This window comes from Oryzias latipes, chromosome 2 (assembly GCF_002234675.1).
Source record: "Oryzias latipes chromosome 2, ASM223467v1".
NCBI classification, from domain to species: domain Eukaryota; kingdom Metazoa; phylum Chordata; class Actinopteri; order Beloniformes; family Adrianichthyidae; genus Oryzias; species Oryzias latipes.
Genome location: NC_019860.2, coordinates 23878545 through 23897049, shown reverse-complemented (window position 1 = coordinate 23897049; position 18505 = coordinate 23878545). Strand labels below are relative to the sequence as shown.

The 18505-nt window shown below is 46.8% G+C and overlaps 1 protein-coding gene across 4 annotated transcripts in view; it reads left to right on the top strand.

Moving 5' to 3' along the window:
• Nucleotides 1-18505, top strand: part of LOC101170009 (FERM, ARHGEF and pleckstrin domain-containing protein 1) — a 34629-nt gene that overhangs the window by 9454 nt on the left and 6670 nt on the right. For 3 of the 4 annotated variants that reach the window (XM_023948962.1, XM_023948960.1, XM_023948964.1), the window contains exons 3-15: nt 5923-6027; nt 6386-6428; nt 6567-6645; nt 8325-8422; nt 9252-9366; nt 9939-10086; nt 10249-10344; nt 10417-10583; nt 11602-11670; nt 11750-11825; nt 11988-12180; nt 17491-17687; nt 17763-17852. In XM_023948962.1, coding sequence (XP_023804730.1) covers nt 5923-6027; nt 6386-6428; nt 6567-6645; nt 8325-8422; nt 9252-9366; nt 9939-10086; nt 10249-10344; nt 10417-10583; nt 11602-11670; nt 11750-11825; nt 11988-12180; nt 17491-17687; nt 17763-17852 — 1476 coding nt within the window. The remainder of the gene's footprint in view (nt 1-5922; nt 6028-6385; nt 6429-6566; nt 6646-8324; nt 8423-9251; nt 9367-9938; nt 10087-10248; nt 10345-10416; nt 10584-11601; nt 11671-11749; nt 11826-11987; nt 12181-17490; nt 17688-17762; nt 17853-18505) is intronic. The other variant, XM_023948968.1, reaches the window with a different exon arrangement.

Below are 18505 nucleotides of genomic sequence, written 5' to 3'. Positions count from 1 at the left end.
TATGTGTGTCTCTGTGTGTTCGGTGTCTTGCCTTGTTAAATCAAAGCACAGACAAAAGGGTGTAGAAGTTTTCCTGGATTCACTTTTTCTCTACACACACCAGATTTTGTGGAATGAAGCCTCAAAGCTTCACGAGGCTTCATTTGCTCGTCACTTAATTTGTTTTCCCTAAAATCTTCCGGATCTCTTCTTTGCTCTATCGAGTTTACCTTTCATGGTCTCGCTGGAAAGATCTACAAATCCTCTGGTCTGATCTTCGCTTTTCCTTCTATTAAACTGGATTTTTCTTTCTACGAACTGTGAGACTTTAAACTGGATCAAGTGAAGAGTTTCACAGCTTTAAAAAATCTAGAATGATTCTAAAAAATAAAGATGGAGACTTATTGCAGGTAATTTATGGAAAGGAACTTCCCTGAGACGCTGTAGCTTTACTGTTAGGAATGATTAGAAACAGAATAGTTAGAAACTCCCTTTTTCATTTTGTTAAACTAACTTTTACCTTTTATTACATTAATGGCTTAACCTCGATTTACTATGTATTATCATCTCAAAATTATATTACACTCCAGACAGAGCACAGCCAAGACTATTGTCTCGCAAACATTCCTTTAACATCCTCCCTTTTCATCTTTGTGTGTTCTGGTGTATGCGTTCTGGCAAATGTCTGCAAGAGATCTGACACTTTAGCTGCTCTGACCTTCGAGCATCTAGCCTGCAACAGTCTGTGGGTGTGTTTTTCACACCATGATCCATCGGATGAGGTTCTGAATATGCAAATGCAAGGTATATATGCCAGGCCTTTTTCTGAACCCCTTTGTTCAGACTTTGAATGCATCTTGTTCATCTGTCTGTAACCCTGCGTACAAATCTGTGGTCCTTGTGCGGAGTAAATCTACAAAAGATAAGTAACTGTCTCTGAGTCGTTATTCATTATTTCTGTGTGTAAGAAACTGACGGGGTTACGAACTAACACAAATACAGTCCTTTCTAGAAAATCCAGTTTCTTCACATTTACTCTACAGCAGGGGTCGGGAACCTTTTTGGCCGAGAGAGCCATAAACGCCACAAATTCTTAAATGTATTTTCCAAAGAGCCATACAAAAATGTAGTGTCCCTTTCCCACATTGAGGCACGGAGACTTAACCTCTTTTAAGGTTCTTTATTCTGGTTACTGTAGACCACAACAAACGCCGTACAATCAATTCAGCAACTCCTGAATCTCTCCCGCCGAGACGAGAGCGCTTCTCCCAACTTTATATTCCCCTGCTCCCGCTCCAGCCCTCCCATTTTGCTTTATTCGGCCCATAGCTGAACCCCATTGGTCCAAACTACCTAACAACAGGCTGAGCGACAGAACTGAGGGCCAATCAGATCTCTGCTTGATGCGTTCAATGAACTCCAGAACTTTTAACGCGGCCCAACAGCCAAGTTAAACTCAGTCCGCTACAATATGTTTAAAACTAAATATTCAACTGAATGTGTGCATTTGATGTAATTTCAAAATTTTTAAAGTACAATAAGTCTGTGGATTCTTTTTAATAATATTGTTATGCTGTTGCTGATAAATGATGAGTATTTCTCGTGGTAGTTCTGCTGATGGTCTAGTCTGGTTGATACGTGGTGAGTTTCTGCTTCATGCAGACGTTGAGACTTTAAACGTGATCGTAGGTCTGAATGTTCTGTAGATGTGAGAAAGACTGATCACATGCAAATGTGGAGCCAAACACATACTCACACTGCAGTGAGTGACGGGCAGTGGGTTTTACGTTTTTACAATCCCTGCGCGATTCACCTGCTGCCTGCCCCCCCCCCACCCTCTGCTTTCTTCCTCACACATCCCGTCCCCGCAACTTTGCGCTCTTCCTCAGAGACGGGAGCGCGCAGTTTTAGGCACGGCAATTCACAGGGGTCCGGCTGGTACAAACTAATAATAATAATAGATAATAGTAAACTGATAGCGATGGCGTAGATTTTTCTCTCTAAGCACTGCTACTACTGCGCGCCTCTGGCATCGCATCGCGCCCGAGAATGACTGGTCTAATGAAGAAAAAAAAAGTATAATTAAAGATTTGTCTGCGAGCCACATGTGACCATCAAAAGAGCCATATATGGCTCGAGAGCCATAGGTTCCCGACCCCTGCTCTACGGTGATGATGCTGTCCTCTTCCTCACTCATGTAGACCACCTTCCGGGATACTTTTTTGTTGTCAAAGTGCTACTGCTAAAGTTTTGATTGGCAGTTGAACGGAAAAAAAACGTTTTGTGCCCGGCCCACTTGTCCGTTTGCGGGAAGGCCAAGGCTCTGATTTCTGGAGAAAATGAAGTCAAGTTGAGAAATCCATCTTCATCTTTTGTTGAACACATCATCAACCGTCTGTTTGAGAGATTTGAAGAAGCTGCTGGAAAAACCGCAGAGAGGAGCGTTAGCCCACAGTCTGAATCCTCTCTTTGAGGTCCTGGACCTCAGGAATGAAGCAGCCATGCCAGCTATTGCATCATCCTCTGCGGTTCTTCACAGCCGGGCTTTTGTTGGAGAACTGGAACAGCAGAGGGGTTCCCACACGGAACAGCCAATCGGAACCGGCCTCCTTTCAATCTGCTGTAGTCTCTGCTCGTCTTCATGCAGAAATCGGAAACATTTGGGTTTCCTTCGGGGGGGGGCTCATCAATCATTTGTGATGGGGAAATGTCCATGCACGTGAGCGTGCATGTGGGCGTTTGGGTAGCAACTCAGATTAAGACCTGCAGAGTTCTGACTGTGCTGTCCTCCGTGAGGGGGGGCGGGGCAGAAAGGGAAAGGGCTCCTGTGAGGGAGTGGGGGGGGGGGGGGGTTGTTGTGGAAAAAGACACAGATCCACCCCCCACCCCCTTTAGAGAAGCTGTTGAATGAAGCCCTCCTGCCCTCCTTCAGTAACGCTGCTGAAGGGTCAGCGGTCTGTGCTGGTCCCGCAAGTGTTCTGGTGCAAGTGTTCTGGTGGTGCGTCTGTGCTGGTCTAGCAGGTGTTCTGGTGGTCCATCTGTGCTGGTCCAGCAGGTGTTCTGGTGGTCCATCTGTGCTGGTCCAGCAGGTGTTCTGGTGGTCCCTCTGTGCTGGTCCAGCAGGTGTTCTGGTGGTCCCTCTGTGCTGGTCCAGCAGGTGTTCTGGTGGTCCCTCTGTGCTGGTCCAGCAGGTGTTCTGGTGGTCCGTCTGTGCTCTGCAGGAGATGTGGTGAAGGCCCCTCTGACCGCGCTGCTGAGGAAGTTTAGGAGTTGATTTGGACCGTCATGGATATTTCTATCCTCTGTGGTGACATTCAGCCTATAATTTGTGCCTCGGTTCCCCTAAAAACCACTCTGGACCGTCTTCTGAGAGGTGTGGAGAAAAGGGGAGGGGCTTCTGCAGGCTGACTCAGAATGGTTTTCCATGTTCCTAACTGGTTGTTATTTCTTCTCCGTGGCCTCATCACCAGACTGTAGAACCTGCTATAAATATGCATAAATGTCCAGAACAAACTGGAGTTCTGTCTGGAAACAAATCCAGGATCTACTGATTCTGAAACTCCACTCTGATAGAATCTAATGTGTGTGTGTGCACGTGTGTGTGCACATGCGTAATGTGATGTTTTTGGTGGACTCGGAGAGCCTCATTGATGGACGTTACTGAAAGGAACGTTTGTGTTTGAAAAGAAAGAACGTCAGTCTGGACTCTCATGCCAACATGGAGACTTTTTTTTAGAAACTTTAGTTTGTTATAATAAAAACTTGAATTCTTTCTTCTTCTTTTCTTTCATCTCTAAAGGAGACACTAAACTAGAAGTCTTCATCAGATAAAGCCCATCATCACATGATGTTTTGTGTTCTTTGTTCCTCTGGAAGAACACGAAGAGCCACAGATGTTCTCATGAGAGGCAAAGAATTGAAATGCCTCAAGTTCAACAGGAAATGACATCACGTCTCTTCACCTTTACATCCTCAGGCTACGCCCCACTGTGCCTTAACACAGATTGGTTGTCATGATAACCCTGAAAATAATGTTTAAAATGCTGCTTAAACTGCAGAGAAGTGGAATGAGTAGCTTCGCCCCCTGGCGTTCCAAACAGGAAGTACAGTAAGGGGGACTTCTGTACTTCCTGTACAGAAGTCCCCCTTACTGTACTTCCTGTTTGGAAGTACAGTAAGGGTGACTTCTGGCTCCAACATGGCGGCGTCTGTATCGTGTCAAAATGGTGACTGAGTTGACTTCATTCGATTAGAACCGGAAGTAATTCAGTTAAGCCTGCGTCCCACAGCCGCTACGTACTTTATGCGCATCTTCCACGTATGAAATGTTGGTCTTTCGTGATAATTGGGTTACGCAGTTTACGAGTATTTCCAGTAATTATTATGTACATTTTATGCAATTATGCGTGATCTTTGCGTTCTTTGTATGTCTGAATCACTTTTCATTTTCGAAGCACCGATGTATATCTTTTATATCTCGTATACGGCACACATATCACATTCAAATTAGTTAATTGACGCACAAATCACTAATAATTTGCATATTAACAGCAGAATAATCACGCGGTTCATGTTGTACGTTGGTTTGCGTGTTCTTTGCGTAGTTTATTTGTACTTCTTCTGTAATTTTAACGTGGTTCATTCCTGATACATCTGTGAAATTTTCACAACTTTTCTCCCTTTTTCCACGTATACATTCACATATGACCAATTTTCATCCATACAATCTGTGCGCTAAATGTACGTAGCGGCTGTGGGACACGGCCTTTAAGCCCCTAGAGGTTAGTCGGTGAACTGCACCTGGTTTTTCGGTGGTTTGGGGTTGAATCAGCTTCAGATAGGTTGACTGCCATAAACATTATAATCGAGGTCATCTGAGTTCATCTGCAGGTACAGAGTTTTATTTGACCATGACGTCATTTCCTGCCTCGTGTCTCCGTTTTACGACCCTCCAGGTGTTTGATAAGAGCCGACTGGACCTCCTCTGCGATCCTTAAAGAGACAGGGACGGATCGAGGCCGGCGGGACGTGTTTTGGTATTTTGACGGGAACGTTGTTGATCCAGAAAGAAAGCTCTGACTTTCCAAAACAGAGCAGGAATGAACTCAGGCTGATACTCTGCCCACAACCAGTTCAGGCTTGACGGCAGAAGGCCTCCAGTCTGACGGTCAGACCGGCCGGGTTTTTGGGTTCCAGAGGAGCCTGCAGATCTGGTTTGGTGACGGTTTTGCTCCTGCAGCTGGACTGGAGGAGGTTGAACTCCTGTGTTATCCTAAGGAAGGCGGACATTTGAGGCTGCAGAGCTTCCCGTCTGCATTCCTCGGACCGTTATTACTTCAATAAGGGGTCCAGTGTGAGGCTGCCTGGTTATTGGAGAAGGAGCTGCTGTTTGTGGAGGAAATTGCAGATTTGGAGCTCCGTCCACGGAGCAGAACTACAGACCTTTGCCTCATGTCTAAAAAAAAAAACAAAAGTTGTTGTTTTATGATGACAATTCTTCCTTTTTATTTGCCGCTTTCTGCCAAATCCACGTCTTTGGGGTCAAAGTTTATCTTCATCTCTCATTCTTTCCTTCTCCTCTCCATCACTTTTTACCGGCTGAGGAAATTCATTTAACCTTTAGCTGGAAAAACACAATATTTAATCCAATTTCCTAAATATTTGCAGTACATGTTTGTGTCCCGGCGTTTTTACGGAGCTGGACGTTCATTCCAGAGCAGGAAATCTCATGGAGACTGTAGAGTTTCCTAAACGGATCTGGTTTTTTGGGTGTTTGTTTGTTGGAAGCAGAGCTGTAGACTGAGGTGGATCCTCCTTACTAAAGAACAGCAGCAGACTGCAGAACTGCACCAGCTGATCCCTGACCTCCAGCTCCCCATCAGAGATGACGTCCAGAAGAACCAAAGCTCAGCTGATCTTCTTCTTCTTCTTCTTCTCCTGCAGCAACGGTCACCTGGTAAGGGCCTCTTTGACCTGGTCTGTGCTCACCTTAACCTGACGGAGGCGGACTACTTCGGACTGGAGTACCAGGATCACCGGAAGATGACGGTAAGGAGGAGACGCAGCTCCGTGAAGCTGCTGAAGGAGGCGTCTGCAGACCTGCTGTGTAATGCATGGGTGTGTCTGCAGCTGCAGGTCTGCATGGCTGCACTTAAGTCGTAACAGATGGCGGGCGGCTGTCTTTTATTGTCTGCAGGAGCTTGTTTTGTCGCCTCGCAGCAGAGAAATCCGAGCTGCTGCCAAACCCAAACGTTCACCTGAATGAAGGAGCCGTAGCATCGATTTTAAACGTGTTTAGTGACGGTTTTCCTTTGGCCGTCAGCTGGAACCGTAAGGTCCAGACGCTCAGATTCTGCAGACGTAGATGAAAGCTGATCTATGGCTCCCGCTTCTGCTCTTTCCTCAGGTCTGGCTGGACCTCCTGAAGCCCACGCTCAAGCAGATCCGCCGTGAGTGACTCCCCTCTGACCGCTTGTCTGAGTTTTCCTTCCTCTTGCGGCGATGCGTCTGATTTAACGGGACGGAAACTTTGCCGCATCCTTCGGTTTTCCCTTTAGCTCCTCCCCCTTTTTCCTGTCTGTCCGCAGGGCCTAAAAACACCATCCTTCGCTTCGTGGTGAAGTTCTTCCCTCCTGACCACACGCAGCTCATGGAGGAGTTGACCCGGTACGTCCTGGAACTCCTCAGGGGTTTCATGTAAAGCTGTAGAGTGCTGCTCTGTCATTTAGGAACCATAAAAGCTGCTAAAAAGAGACGCTCCTCAAAAAAAACCCCGCTTAGTTTTTCACTTTCAGAGACTAAATCATCTGAACTCTGTGTTTCCTTAAGTCTGCGTTTGTTTGTCCTCCTCCCACATGGTTTGTTTTTTTTTTCCCATGAAGCCGAGCTTCTCCTCTGCCCAGCTGCACGGGCTGGTAATGAGCAGAAACCCCTCCCAGCATGCATTTCTCTTCTCGTTTGGAGTTTTAGGCCAGGTTTCTGCTGCCGATGAGACCTGCAGACTACAGAATTCACTAAAGTCTGAATATGACCGAGTCTGCAGAGGAATTCGTGCATTTTTGACGCTAAAGACGGTTCAAACCACTTTTACCGAAGAGGTTCATTCATTTGAATTTTTCAGCAGCTCAATAAATGTGGCAGAAACCCTGAAAACAGGACGTTAAATATAAATAAGGGGACTGATTTTTATTAGGACTTTATTTTCTTTAAATCAGCAGACATTGATTAGCCCAAAGAGGGTTTCTGAAGGACGTCACGGATTCTGCAGGGCTAACGGAAACTTTAAAAAACTGTTTAAAGTTGAAAAAACTAAAACTAAAAAATACTGGAAATCTGAAAAGAAGAAGTGGGAATTTAAAAAAAAGGATTATAGATTTTGAAGAAAATTTGAATAAAAAAAACAATAAATCTGTTTCCAAATAAAATCTGTTTAGTTTTTTCATTTGTTTGTTTATTTTCTTATCCTAAGTTTTAATTCAGAATGTTCAAAATCAACAATTTTGTTGTTTTTTTTGCAAAGAGGAAAATCACATCAATGTGAGCGTTTTATGACAAATATTTATGTGTTTCTAAAGATGAAAACCTTGATGGTTTATTAAATAAAAAAAAAACCTTTAAACAGTTTTTTAATACACAAACGCAATGCATTATGGTCTATATTTGCCGATCTAGTAAGCATCGATGCTCACTGATTTGTCGCAGAGACTTCTGGGAATTTTCTAGCGCCCTTGACTTTAAAATTATGGATTGGGACGGCCCTGCAGAATGGCGAACGCACGATATAGTGAAGGAATTCAGACACAACGCATAACTTCTGTCAGCCAATGCCTGTCCTGTCCTCGTGGCCAATGGGCTCCAAGCTTTTTATTAATAAACTCTTGTTTTCATTTACAAACTGTTTTAGGTTTTTAGTATTTCGTCAAAGTTTTGTAATTGTTAATATTTCTTTTAAGTTTAGGAAACTTTATGTTAAAACCACTAAGTCCAAACAGAACCGCTGGATCTGATCTGGATCAGAATCTGTTCATTTAGTGTCAGATCAGGTTTAAAAACATCTTTTTCTTTCCGTTTTTCTTTTATGATCAAAAACTAAAATCAATGAAGGAAAAATGGTCCTTTCATTGACAGAAAAACATTATTTTTGCTAACATTCTCCCAAAACCAATGTAGTTTGATTAAAAAGCGGTGATTTAAACGGAGCAAAGACAGAAATTTATAGATAAAATAGTAAATGTTTACATCCAAATAAAGCTGTTTTATTTTATCTGAAATCGGATCGCTTGTTGTTCTGTCTTTGGGTTGGCCGATGTTTTTTGATCTTCTCACGTTTCTCCTCACGTCTTCAGGTATCTGTTCGCCCTGCAGATCAAGCGTGACCTGGCCTGCGGTCGCCTCATCTGCAACGACTCCAGCGCCGCCCTCATGGTGTCCCACATCATCCAGTGTGAGTTTCAGCGAAGCCCGCCGACCTCCTGGACCTCCTGTTCCGTCTCCTCGTGGAGCCGGGCCGTCTGCGTTCTCTGGTTTAGAACTCGCTCTGAAGCTCGTTAAGATGACTCACCGAATTCACCGTCCAGTTCATAGAAGCTCACCGTAAACGAACACTGTGGAGGATTTGAGGCTAACCTGCTGGTCAGAAAACCGTTTGGCTCACCTGCACCACAGGTGTTCTTACACAGGTCAGCCACTAGGGGGAAAAGGGTTCTGGTTTGATTCTGTCGGCTGGTTTTGCTGTAAAGTCAAAGTGGACTCCGTCATGTATGCAGCAAGCCCCTGGTGCAGTAGCGATTTTAGGCATGGGGCATATTGGGCGATTGTCTGGGGCGCAAAATTCCAGGGGGCGTCGGCTCAGTGCTTGCAAACAAACAAACAAAGGACAATCTGCGCCACTTTGGGTCTTCTATTATCTGTTATATCACAGAGTTTGGAGCGGCATGAAACCTGCGGCCTGAACTGCGTCTGGCTTCATGTAAATCGTCTTTAATGAGCTTCAACCTGGAAGTCAAAGTAGAATTAACTCCTTCACCGTGATCGCTGACGGTCTTTGTTTTCGGCGCCGCGTGTGCATGAGGCCAGGGCTGGCAGACGAGTGGCAGACGGCTGCACAGCATGCAGGGGGAATATTGGCTGGTTGTCACGGCAACCGCCGGTGCGTGCATCTGCAGGCGCTGATGCCCCTGTGGGGGGCAGTTCGTGCTGCTGGAGCGGGGCAGATGGAAGGAATGAGACGTGGAGCGCCGTCACCTAACATCTTCTTCTTCCTCCGTCTTCAGCCGAGATCGGAGACTTCGATGAGACGCAGAGCTGGCAGCACCTCCTGCACAACAAGTACCTGCCGGACCAGGACGCCATCCGGGACAACATCATGGAGTGCCACCGCAAACACGCGTGAGTCACGGCGTTCAGACGTCAGCACAGCGTCCTGAAGGTCAAACCCTTTGGTTTTTCCCGTCACTCGTAAACCAGCTGCTGTTTTCGGTACTTTCAAAAAGTCGTAATTCTTCTCCAAAGTTCCGTCTCTGCGGAACCGGGTGGATTTTCTGGGAATTCCTGCGTGCGTTTACGGCCACGCCCCCTCGCACAATTGCTTCCACCACCCAGAAAGTCGGTCCCACAGGGACCACGGCCGTGCTCTTTCCCATCATCACTCTGTCAGCAGAGGCCTTCGTTTCCACCCCCCACCCCCCCTTCACAGTCCGATAAGAGATCAAAACAAAAGCAAAGGTTTGAGTCCCGCGGGCCTGCCGCTGCTCGCCCCGCTGCCAGCACAGGAAGGAAGTGGCCAATTCAGCCGCTCCATTCAGGAAACAGGAAGCTGCTTCAGGATTTAGTGGGGAAACAAAAACGCGCGTCGTGTCAGATTCCTGATAAAACTCCCTTCAAACCGAGAAAAACTCTCACTGCGGCCGTTGCCTTGGTAACCAGACTGAAAGGGTTTTGTCGCTCTTGTCCGGTCCCAGCGGCCAGACCCCGGCGGAGTCGGACTACCAGCTGCTGGAGATCGCGCGGCGGCTGGAGATGTACGGCGTGCGCCTGCACCCGGCGAAGGACCGCGAGGGCAGCCACCTCAGCCTGTCCGTGGCGCACACCGGCGTGCTGGTCTTCCAGGTGAGCACGTTTATCTCAGACGGCCTAAACTCTGTCTGGAGATTCACTGATGTCCACGGGCAGAGATGCAGAGGTTTCTAACACACCAGGTTCTGGTTCTGTGATGGACCGGTCAGATGTTCTGCTGCTGGACGTTAACAGAACTCCCGTCTGTGTTCTCAGAACCACACAAAAATCAACGCCTTCAACTGGGCCAAGATCCGCAAGCTGAGTTTCAAGCGCAAGCGCTTCCTGATCAAGCTGAGAGCCGACCCGGCCGTGAGTCCCGCCCAGAACCGTTCTTCCGGACCCCTCTGCTCCTCAGACTGACCGTAGGGATTTGTCCCACAGCAAAGCGCTCACCACGACACGCTTGAGTTCGCCATGGCCAGCCGGGACTGCTGTAAGGTGTTCTGGAAGATCTGCGTGGAGTACCACGCCTTCTTCCGGCTGTTCGAGGAACCCAAACCCAAACCCAAACCCATCCTCTTCACCAGAGGCTCCTCCTTCAGGTTCAGGTGAGAAACGTCTTCGTCTGCCTCGTTTGCTTTTATTTCCCTTTTTTTTTTGCTTCTCTCTAAATGTTTTGTCACTAAAAACCTGGATGAGATGAAGTTTATAGTTTTATGATACAGAGATTATTCCAGTGGTATTTTTGCAGCTTTTCGTAGCCCGTTGCACATTTATTTTCAAAATAAAAGCTGTATTTTATTTTTGTATTCTAAAACTTTTCTGTACATAAAATCTGAAATTGTTTATTACAAATAATATGTGATAAAAATACAGATAATTCTGTATTTCAAAAACAAAAATCCAGTTTTCTTTCAAAATAAAGTCAGAAAGTGTTAAATCTTTAATATAGATAAACTTTCTTTAAACTTTGAGCGATATTCACACACATGCTGCCAGGTCAGGTCTACAACCGAAGTTCCACTGACCTCTGACCTCTGGATACGGCTCACAGCTTCTCCTAAGGAGAAGTTGAAGTTAGAAGTAAATTTTGAACGATGTTAGCGTGGCGAGCTCACAAAAGTGACATTTCCCAGTTGTTTGCATATTTTTTACTGGAATATTGTGAACATTTAGTATATAAATCCCTGACTAAAGCTGACCAAAACAATATGGCGCACAATAGGAACTCAGTAGGAATGTGGGTTAGCAAATAACCTCCGTTGCTAAGGAAATCCAAAAATTAACTTTAGCAGATTCTTCTAAAAATGACATAGACCTGTTTGCCACTCATAGGTGACCAAAAACTTAAATGGTTGCCATGGAGATAAACCAACAGAAAAGCAGCCATTGGTCATTAAAACCCTGGATGAGTTAAGTTAGTTTATGATAAAGAGACTACTTTAGTGGGATTTCAGGAGATTTGTCACATGCGGCTCTTACCTAGGACGAACATTTACATTTACAACAGGAGTGTTTGTTGCATCTTCAGATCATTCTTGTGTGGATTTGTAGGTTTCTTCTGAGTAAAGGACGACATAAAAAACTCAGATCTGAGCTTTTCTTCCCTGCTTGTCTGTCCCGCAGCGGCCGGACCCAGAAGCAGCTCATCGACTACGTGAAGGACTCTGAGTTTAAGAAGATTCCCTTTGAGAGGTGAACCTCCGTCAGTGGATGAAGCCTCTGAAGGTGGTGGTTGCTCGGGCTTTGACGTGGGGGGGTACTGTCTTCACAGGAAGCACAGTAAGATCCTGTCCAACAGCAGCGCGTCGCCTCACTCGTCTTCCCTCCGACTGCAAGTCCCTCCTGAGGTAACATCTCACCCGGATCAGTCTTGTTCCTCCAACAGTTTTCCTCTTGCTTTGCTGCTGGTTACATTAGTAGCTTTTCTGTGGGGAAGAGGGCGGAGCCTGAGTGTCTGTAAAAGCCTCTTTAACTCCGCCCATCAGTCAGTTTCTCCGTCTGTTTCCCAGAACGCCACGTCGGGCTTGCTGACGGACCAGCCTGACTCGGGGAGGCTGCACCAGGACGCCAGATCAAACGGCCTGGAGGACCTGCCAGAGGCTGCGCCGCCCACCAACGGTTTCCATAACGACATGACCACACAGGACGCGATCCGACGGAGCCACCACGGCGCAGAACCGAACCAGCACCTCCTCAATCCAGGTCCAGCCTGCAGGGCAGACAGAGGCAGCAGCTCCTCTATTCCATACATAGACTGCAGTGACATAGACAGCGAATATGATGTGACAAAGAGCAGCAGGGCCCCCAGGGGCCACGGCGGCGCCCATGGCGGCGGCGCCAGTGACAGCAATGAGGAGGAGCCTTACAGGGAGGGGGGCAGGGGCAGAACCAGCAGTCTGTTTGGGGCCGTCAATGGTTTCTATCACACCAACCATCAGGGGATGATGCAGCAGGGCGTGGTGGGGCAGCAGCAGGGCATTCTGGGTAACCGGAGCAGTACCGATCAGGCTCAGGCAGCGAAAACGTTTAACGTGAGTCACGAGGTAACCGGCGCCGACCTCCTGTCGAACGGTAGCTCGTTCAGCAGCCGCCTCCCGCTCCACAGCACGCTGCTGGACGAGGTCCTGCAGACCCGAGACTGGCGAGGGGCGGCGGGCGCCCGGCCGCACGGCTCCGGGACGCGCAGCCAGTGCTCCAGCCCGGTCATCGGCAGCTTTCACCCTCGCACCGGCTCGCTGGGCCAGGTCGAGATGACGAACGGCCACAGCCAGCAGCGCTCGCGCTGGGACGATGGCGGCCATTACTTCAGTAAACGCCCAGGAGTGCTCCCTTTGGGAACGCCCTCTCTGCCCCCCCCGACGTCCCACCCGCCGAACCAGTACGGCAGCTACTCCCCCATCACGTCCAACCGCACGCCGTCCCATTTGACCAAACCGTACAACAACAACAACATGAGGAACCGCTCCGACACCGATCCGTTCCTCCTCAGCCAGCTGACCTCCACTCCCATCAAGGAGCTGCAGCGCTCCGGGTTTCGTAGCCACGCCCCATGCTCCGCCCCCACTGAGCGCAAAGCCATCGTCACCAATGGCAACCACGCGAACCTGCTGGTTCCGGGTCAGCCCCGCTCAAACACGGTCCAGAGGCTGTTCGGCCGTCAGGGAAAGTGCGGCAGCGGCAACCTGAACCAGCCGGTCCAAATGATCGACGGGTCCACCAGCAGCGGCACCGACACCAGCGACACCGAATCCGACACGGGCAGCAGCGCGTACAGCCAGCCGCTAATGTACGGGAACCCGGCCGCCATGCGCTCCACCAACTCCGTCAACTCCAACGGCGTCAGGTCGTCCCCGGCGCCGCGAAGTAAACTCCTGTACGGGAACTTGCAGATGGAGGAGGGGGAGGATGGGGAGGAGGAGGAGGAAGGGTGTTACCACTTCCACGAGGAAGACATAGGAGGTCAGGTTTTCAGCTGCTGAACAGGAAACGGATGAGAAGTTTCATGGATGCAAACCGTAAACGGTCTCCGAGTTTTAGTCAGACTCAGAAATCTAAGCTGTTAGTGTTTCTCTAAAATGTGAATTTTTTAACCTATTTTGTACGAGTAGAGCATAATAACAGTGACAGTGAGGTACTCTACCTTTAGAAACCTTCAGCCTGCTGAGGTTACAGGCAGAGAACGGGTTTCTGGGACTTCACCATGTGCCATAACTTCAGAACTGTATCTAAACCTCAGCGTCTGCCGCTAGCCTCCGTCTTTTCTCTCTTGTTTAGGCCCGTTTGTCTGTTGTAGCAGAGAGGTTTGTTGTTTTTTTATTGTGGCGTTTCGGTGGTTATTTTAGGGGATCTACTTCCTGTTTTGTGCGTCCCGACTTCTCCCTGAAAGCAATCGACTTCCTGTTGTGCAATAAAGTTGGATTATGAATTTGAGGTTAAATGGAGAGCAGTGTTCAGGTCATTGACTGTAAATGAGGACTGGACTGGGTCCATGTGACGTCACCCGTAGAAATGGTTTATTCCGGCTCCAACCAAATTAAGTCACTTCGGTCGAAACTATTTCCCCCCCAATTCGCCATGTTGGAGCCAGACATAAGAGCGCAGTAATGGGTCACTGGTTGGTCAGTTAATAAATTGAAAGGTATCGGAGCCAGAATGTTTATTCTGACCTATAGAATGAAGGATTTTAATGGTACTTCCTGTTTGGAAAACCTGGAGTAAGAGTGACAGTCCAGGTCTCATATACAGTCAATGGTTCCGGTCCTCATGAAGCCTCTGACTGACTGAAGTCAGGGATGGATAGCAGTGAAGTCTCACCTTGATGGAGAAACGTCTGCGTTTCCTCCAAAAGGATCGTCCTAGTGGACGTTTCTCTCTCCAGCACTTTTTCGTGTTTTATTTCGTTGCACTGAAGTTTGAATTTTGTGGTAGAGACTTTTCCTAGTGACTTTCTTTTGTATTGACCTCCAGTTGAGGGTGGATAGCTGACAGAGGAGTTGGTCTGTAACCCTTCGGTGTGTGATTGGATCACGATGAAGCTCTTTTCTCGGTTTTTGTTCCACACACAAAAAGGCTCACCCACTTCCTGCTGCCGCCGCCGCCGCTGCTTTTCTCACCTGTTCACGGCCGGCTTCCCATTCCCGCCTGCTCAAAGGCAGAGCCGGCGCTGCATGCCACCGCTTTCACTTCACAGATCTGCCGCCACACTCAAGAGTCGTTTGGGTTGGAAGACGTTGGGTTGTGTCTCAGAGCGGCTCACGCGTTCTTCTGCTTCCATGATGGTGAGCGCATGCGAACCAGGAAGAAACTCCTACTTTCCCTTCACTCTGATTTCTGTCGTAAAGCTCCAAACGGTTCATGAGGCTTCGCAAGAGGGCCGACTTCAAGCCTTTACGAACCGTTTGGAGCGTTTCACCAGTCGTCTGCTGCACGAGGACGAAGCAGAGCCACTCGACGTCAGCGTTCCGTGAACAAAAAGTGGGAGGAGTTAAGTCAAGATAAACGCATTATGTAAGTGCAAAACATTAGGAGTTCCTCTGGAGGGTTTGGGTTTGTTAAACTGTGCCGTCAGAGAAATGTGTCTGCAGCGGAACGCCGGCGTTGAGCCCATCTGTCGTCCTCTGGCTGTTCCTCATTCGTCTGGATCTGCTGTCATGTAATCATGTATGATCTCTGTTCATGGACTGAAGAAACATAGGTTGGGATTAAGGGCCATTTTAGGTTGAAAACGCCTAAATAGGAAGATTTAAAGGCAAAGACGTCTTTAAGTTTGTAAGAATGTGAAAATGACATTAATTTTTTAATCGTCTTAATCATTTTTTAACGTTAATATTTAAGATTTTGTGAAATTTTTTATAGTTCTGATCATGTTTATACCTAAAATGACCCTGAAGTGTGAACAAGTTTGACTCCGTCTATGTGTAGCCAGGCTAAATTATCTAAAATAAATCACATTTTGTGTTTATAATTCTGCAAAAAAAAAAAGGAAAGCTCCAATGTTGTTGTTTTTTTGTCAGTACAACTTGGATAGAAAAGCAGAAACGGAACGTTCTTGTCTAACAGCGCCGTATATTAGCTTAGAGCTTAGCTAAACTAACAAAATCCTCTAGAAAGTTACTCCTAAATGTTTTAAATCAAAATTCTCTTGTTTTTTTTTTCTGTAAATAGTCAATTATGACAGCGGCAGATAGTTTAATGACATTGTTTTTCTATAGATCTTTCATGTGTTCCGCCTGAGTCTCAAGCTAAGCTAAGCTAAAGCTAAACTAGGCTAAGCTAAGCTAAAGCTAAACTAGGCTAAGCTAAGCTAAGCTAAGCAAAGCTAAGGTTATGTCTGAAATCCCTCACTACTCTCTAACTGTTAAAAGACTAACTAGTATCCTTTATTTTTATTATAATTCAGACACTATGCTCAGTTTTTATATATATTTTTTTAACGTTAAATATGGCGCCGCCCATTTGCCGACGTAAAAACCTTATAAACACAAACATTTCACCTACGCTATTTTAGAATCCACTGTGTTCTGATGATGATGATGAGACGCTTTAAAAACTCATTTAAATTTCCAATGAAAAGTTGTCTAAACGCAATGCATTGTGGTCAATGTTCGCCTATCTTTTTAGCATTGATGCACGCTGTTTTTGTGTGTGCAAATTTCTGGGAAATTTTCCAGGGCACACGATTTTGGAATTGTGCATTTGGACACCATGAAAAATTGGCAAACGCTTACTACAGAACACTAAGTACTAAGTTGTGAGGGAATTCGGACAAAGGCTAAGCTAAGCTTTAGCCTGTGTCTTTAGCTTTAGCTTAGCTATAGGTAAGGCGAAATAGGAAAACGAGCTATTTGAATACATTTAGATCACAATGTTGATGTTTTCTAAGGCATAATTTATAAATAAATGTGTGCACGTCATTAATCTTTTACTTTTGTTGCCTGACCTCGTAAGAACGGAACGTACCACCTTGTGGATGGTTCTGCCACGGCGTCGGTGATGCGTGGCTGCCTGAGTCTGCATGCTGCATGCTAAAGCTGGAGCACGGTGTGAAGTGTGAGGAAACCTCTGGCAGAGTAACACAACTGTTGTCTTTGAGCGCTTGTGCTCATGAAATGTGCTGATTCCACCTCCGCTTGTGCCGAGCCACTCGCTGCACATTTACCCACAAACCCTTGCTGGATCTTTCCTCTCTGTTTCTGCTCTGAACCCTTTTTGCCAGCTCTTCTTAAACTCTGTAATGTTCTTTAGCATTAATAAAGTTTGATTGAAGCAGTGGGACTCTGGAGTTATCTGTACCGCGTTCGATTCCCAGACTGTGTCCTGTGTTGTGCTAGATAGTTGTAGTGTAGAACCTCTCCGTGTTGGTGACTTGCACGTTGTTTATTTTTGTTGTTGATTGATTGTTGATTTGTTGTTTGGCGGTAAGTTCTCTTTATAGCGCCCCCTTCACAGATCCGTGGTTTTACACATGACCCGGTTTGGTGTAGAGAACTGGACTCTGTGGAAACTTTTTCAACTGGGCAAGTATTCAGCCGCAGCTTAGCCATGTAGCTAACATGTGTAGCTGTAGACAAACGCGTATCGTTTTAATCGGTAAGATATTTGACATTTTTGTGTTGTTATGCTAGCAAAATTCACTTATTTATTTAATTTTTTTTATATCTGTTGAAATATCAAACAGAAACTTTTATTTTGAAAATGTTCTGGATGTCGTGATAATTTATATGACAGATGGTCACTTTGTTTTGTTTTTTTCTTTTGTGTTTTAGTTTATTAGTTTACTCTGAAACAGAAGATTAACTTCACTTTAACAGAATAGTTGTTTTATTAATCTAAAAATGTTTTCTGAAAAAAGTACTAAAAAGTTTTTGTACTAATTTTTTTAAGACTGGCTTTTCCAACAAAACAAACAAACAAAAAGAGAACATTCATTTTGGTATGTTGGGGTTTCCGTAGAATTTCTAAAAATGTTTCCTCCTTCTCTATTTTTTCATATTTTCTCTTTTGCACTAACAGAAAACTCAGAGGACTCTCCGCACGCCGCCGACCACGCCGTCACAAACGGCGTGCTGAGCGGACCAGGAGCGGACGGCCCTGACATTCCCAATGCGGCGCAGATTCCAGCCGTGCAGACGTTCTCCCCGCTCACGAGCCCCCTGCTGGCAGAAGCAGGATATGTCCGCAACGAGGATGAGGAGGAGGCCAGGAGGAAGGTGTGATGACTGCAGGCTTTAGACTGAAGGGAGTGTGGATTGGTGGAATCACGCTCATCCTCAGATTTTGTCCAGAAGTTTCCCACAGATAAGGCGTACTTCATCGCCAAGGAGCTGCTGACGACGGAGCGGACGTACCTCAAGGACCTCAAGGTCATCACGGAGGTGAAGGTCTCCGTGTTTCTCCTCTGCTCTCCACCTTTAACCCCTCCATCCCATCAGAGGTCTATCCTCATAAACGCCTTCAGACCATGAGGTAGTCGGGCTTAATCTAACCCCGCCTCCTTACACGCTCCTTAAAGGAGAAGCTCCTCCCCCAGAGCAGAGAGTCTCTGTCCTCTCTGGCAGATCCCATCTCTTTGATGTGGCGGGGGTGTTGGCCAGAGCTTCTTTCAAAGCCTTGGGCGGTTTTCTTTGGGTGGTTCGGCCCTTAACCCCCCCCTTGCCTGTTTTCACACGGCCCCTCCACCCCGCCGAGTCTCTGTTGCACCGCTGGGCGCTCCACCCGTCTCACCGCTTTGTGATCTACCCGGGGGGGGGGGGGGGGGGTCGAACACCTCGGCTCTTGGAGGAGGAGGGGGGGTTGTGTTAGTGATGAACCGTCCTGAACTTGAGGACAAATTCCTGAGAGGCTGGCTGGGATTGTGTCCGGGTGTGTTTGTGTATGTCTGTTGGGGTGTGTTTTTCTGCCTGTTTGTGCATCTGTCACTGTGTGTTTGTGTGTATTGTTGTGTGTTTGTGCGTCTGTCAGTGTGTTCTGTGCGTCTGTCAGTGTGTGTTTGTGTGTATTATTGTGTGTTTTGTGCATCTGTCAGTGT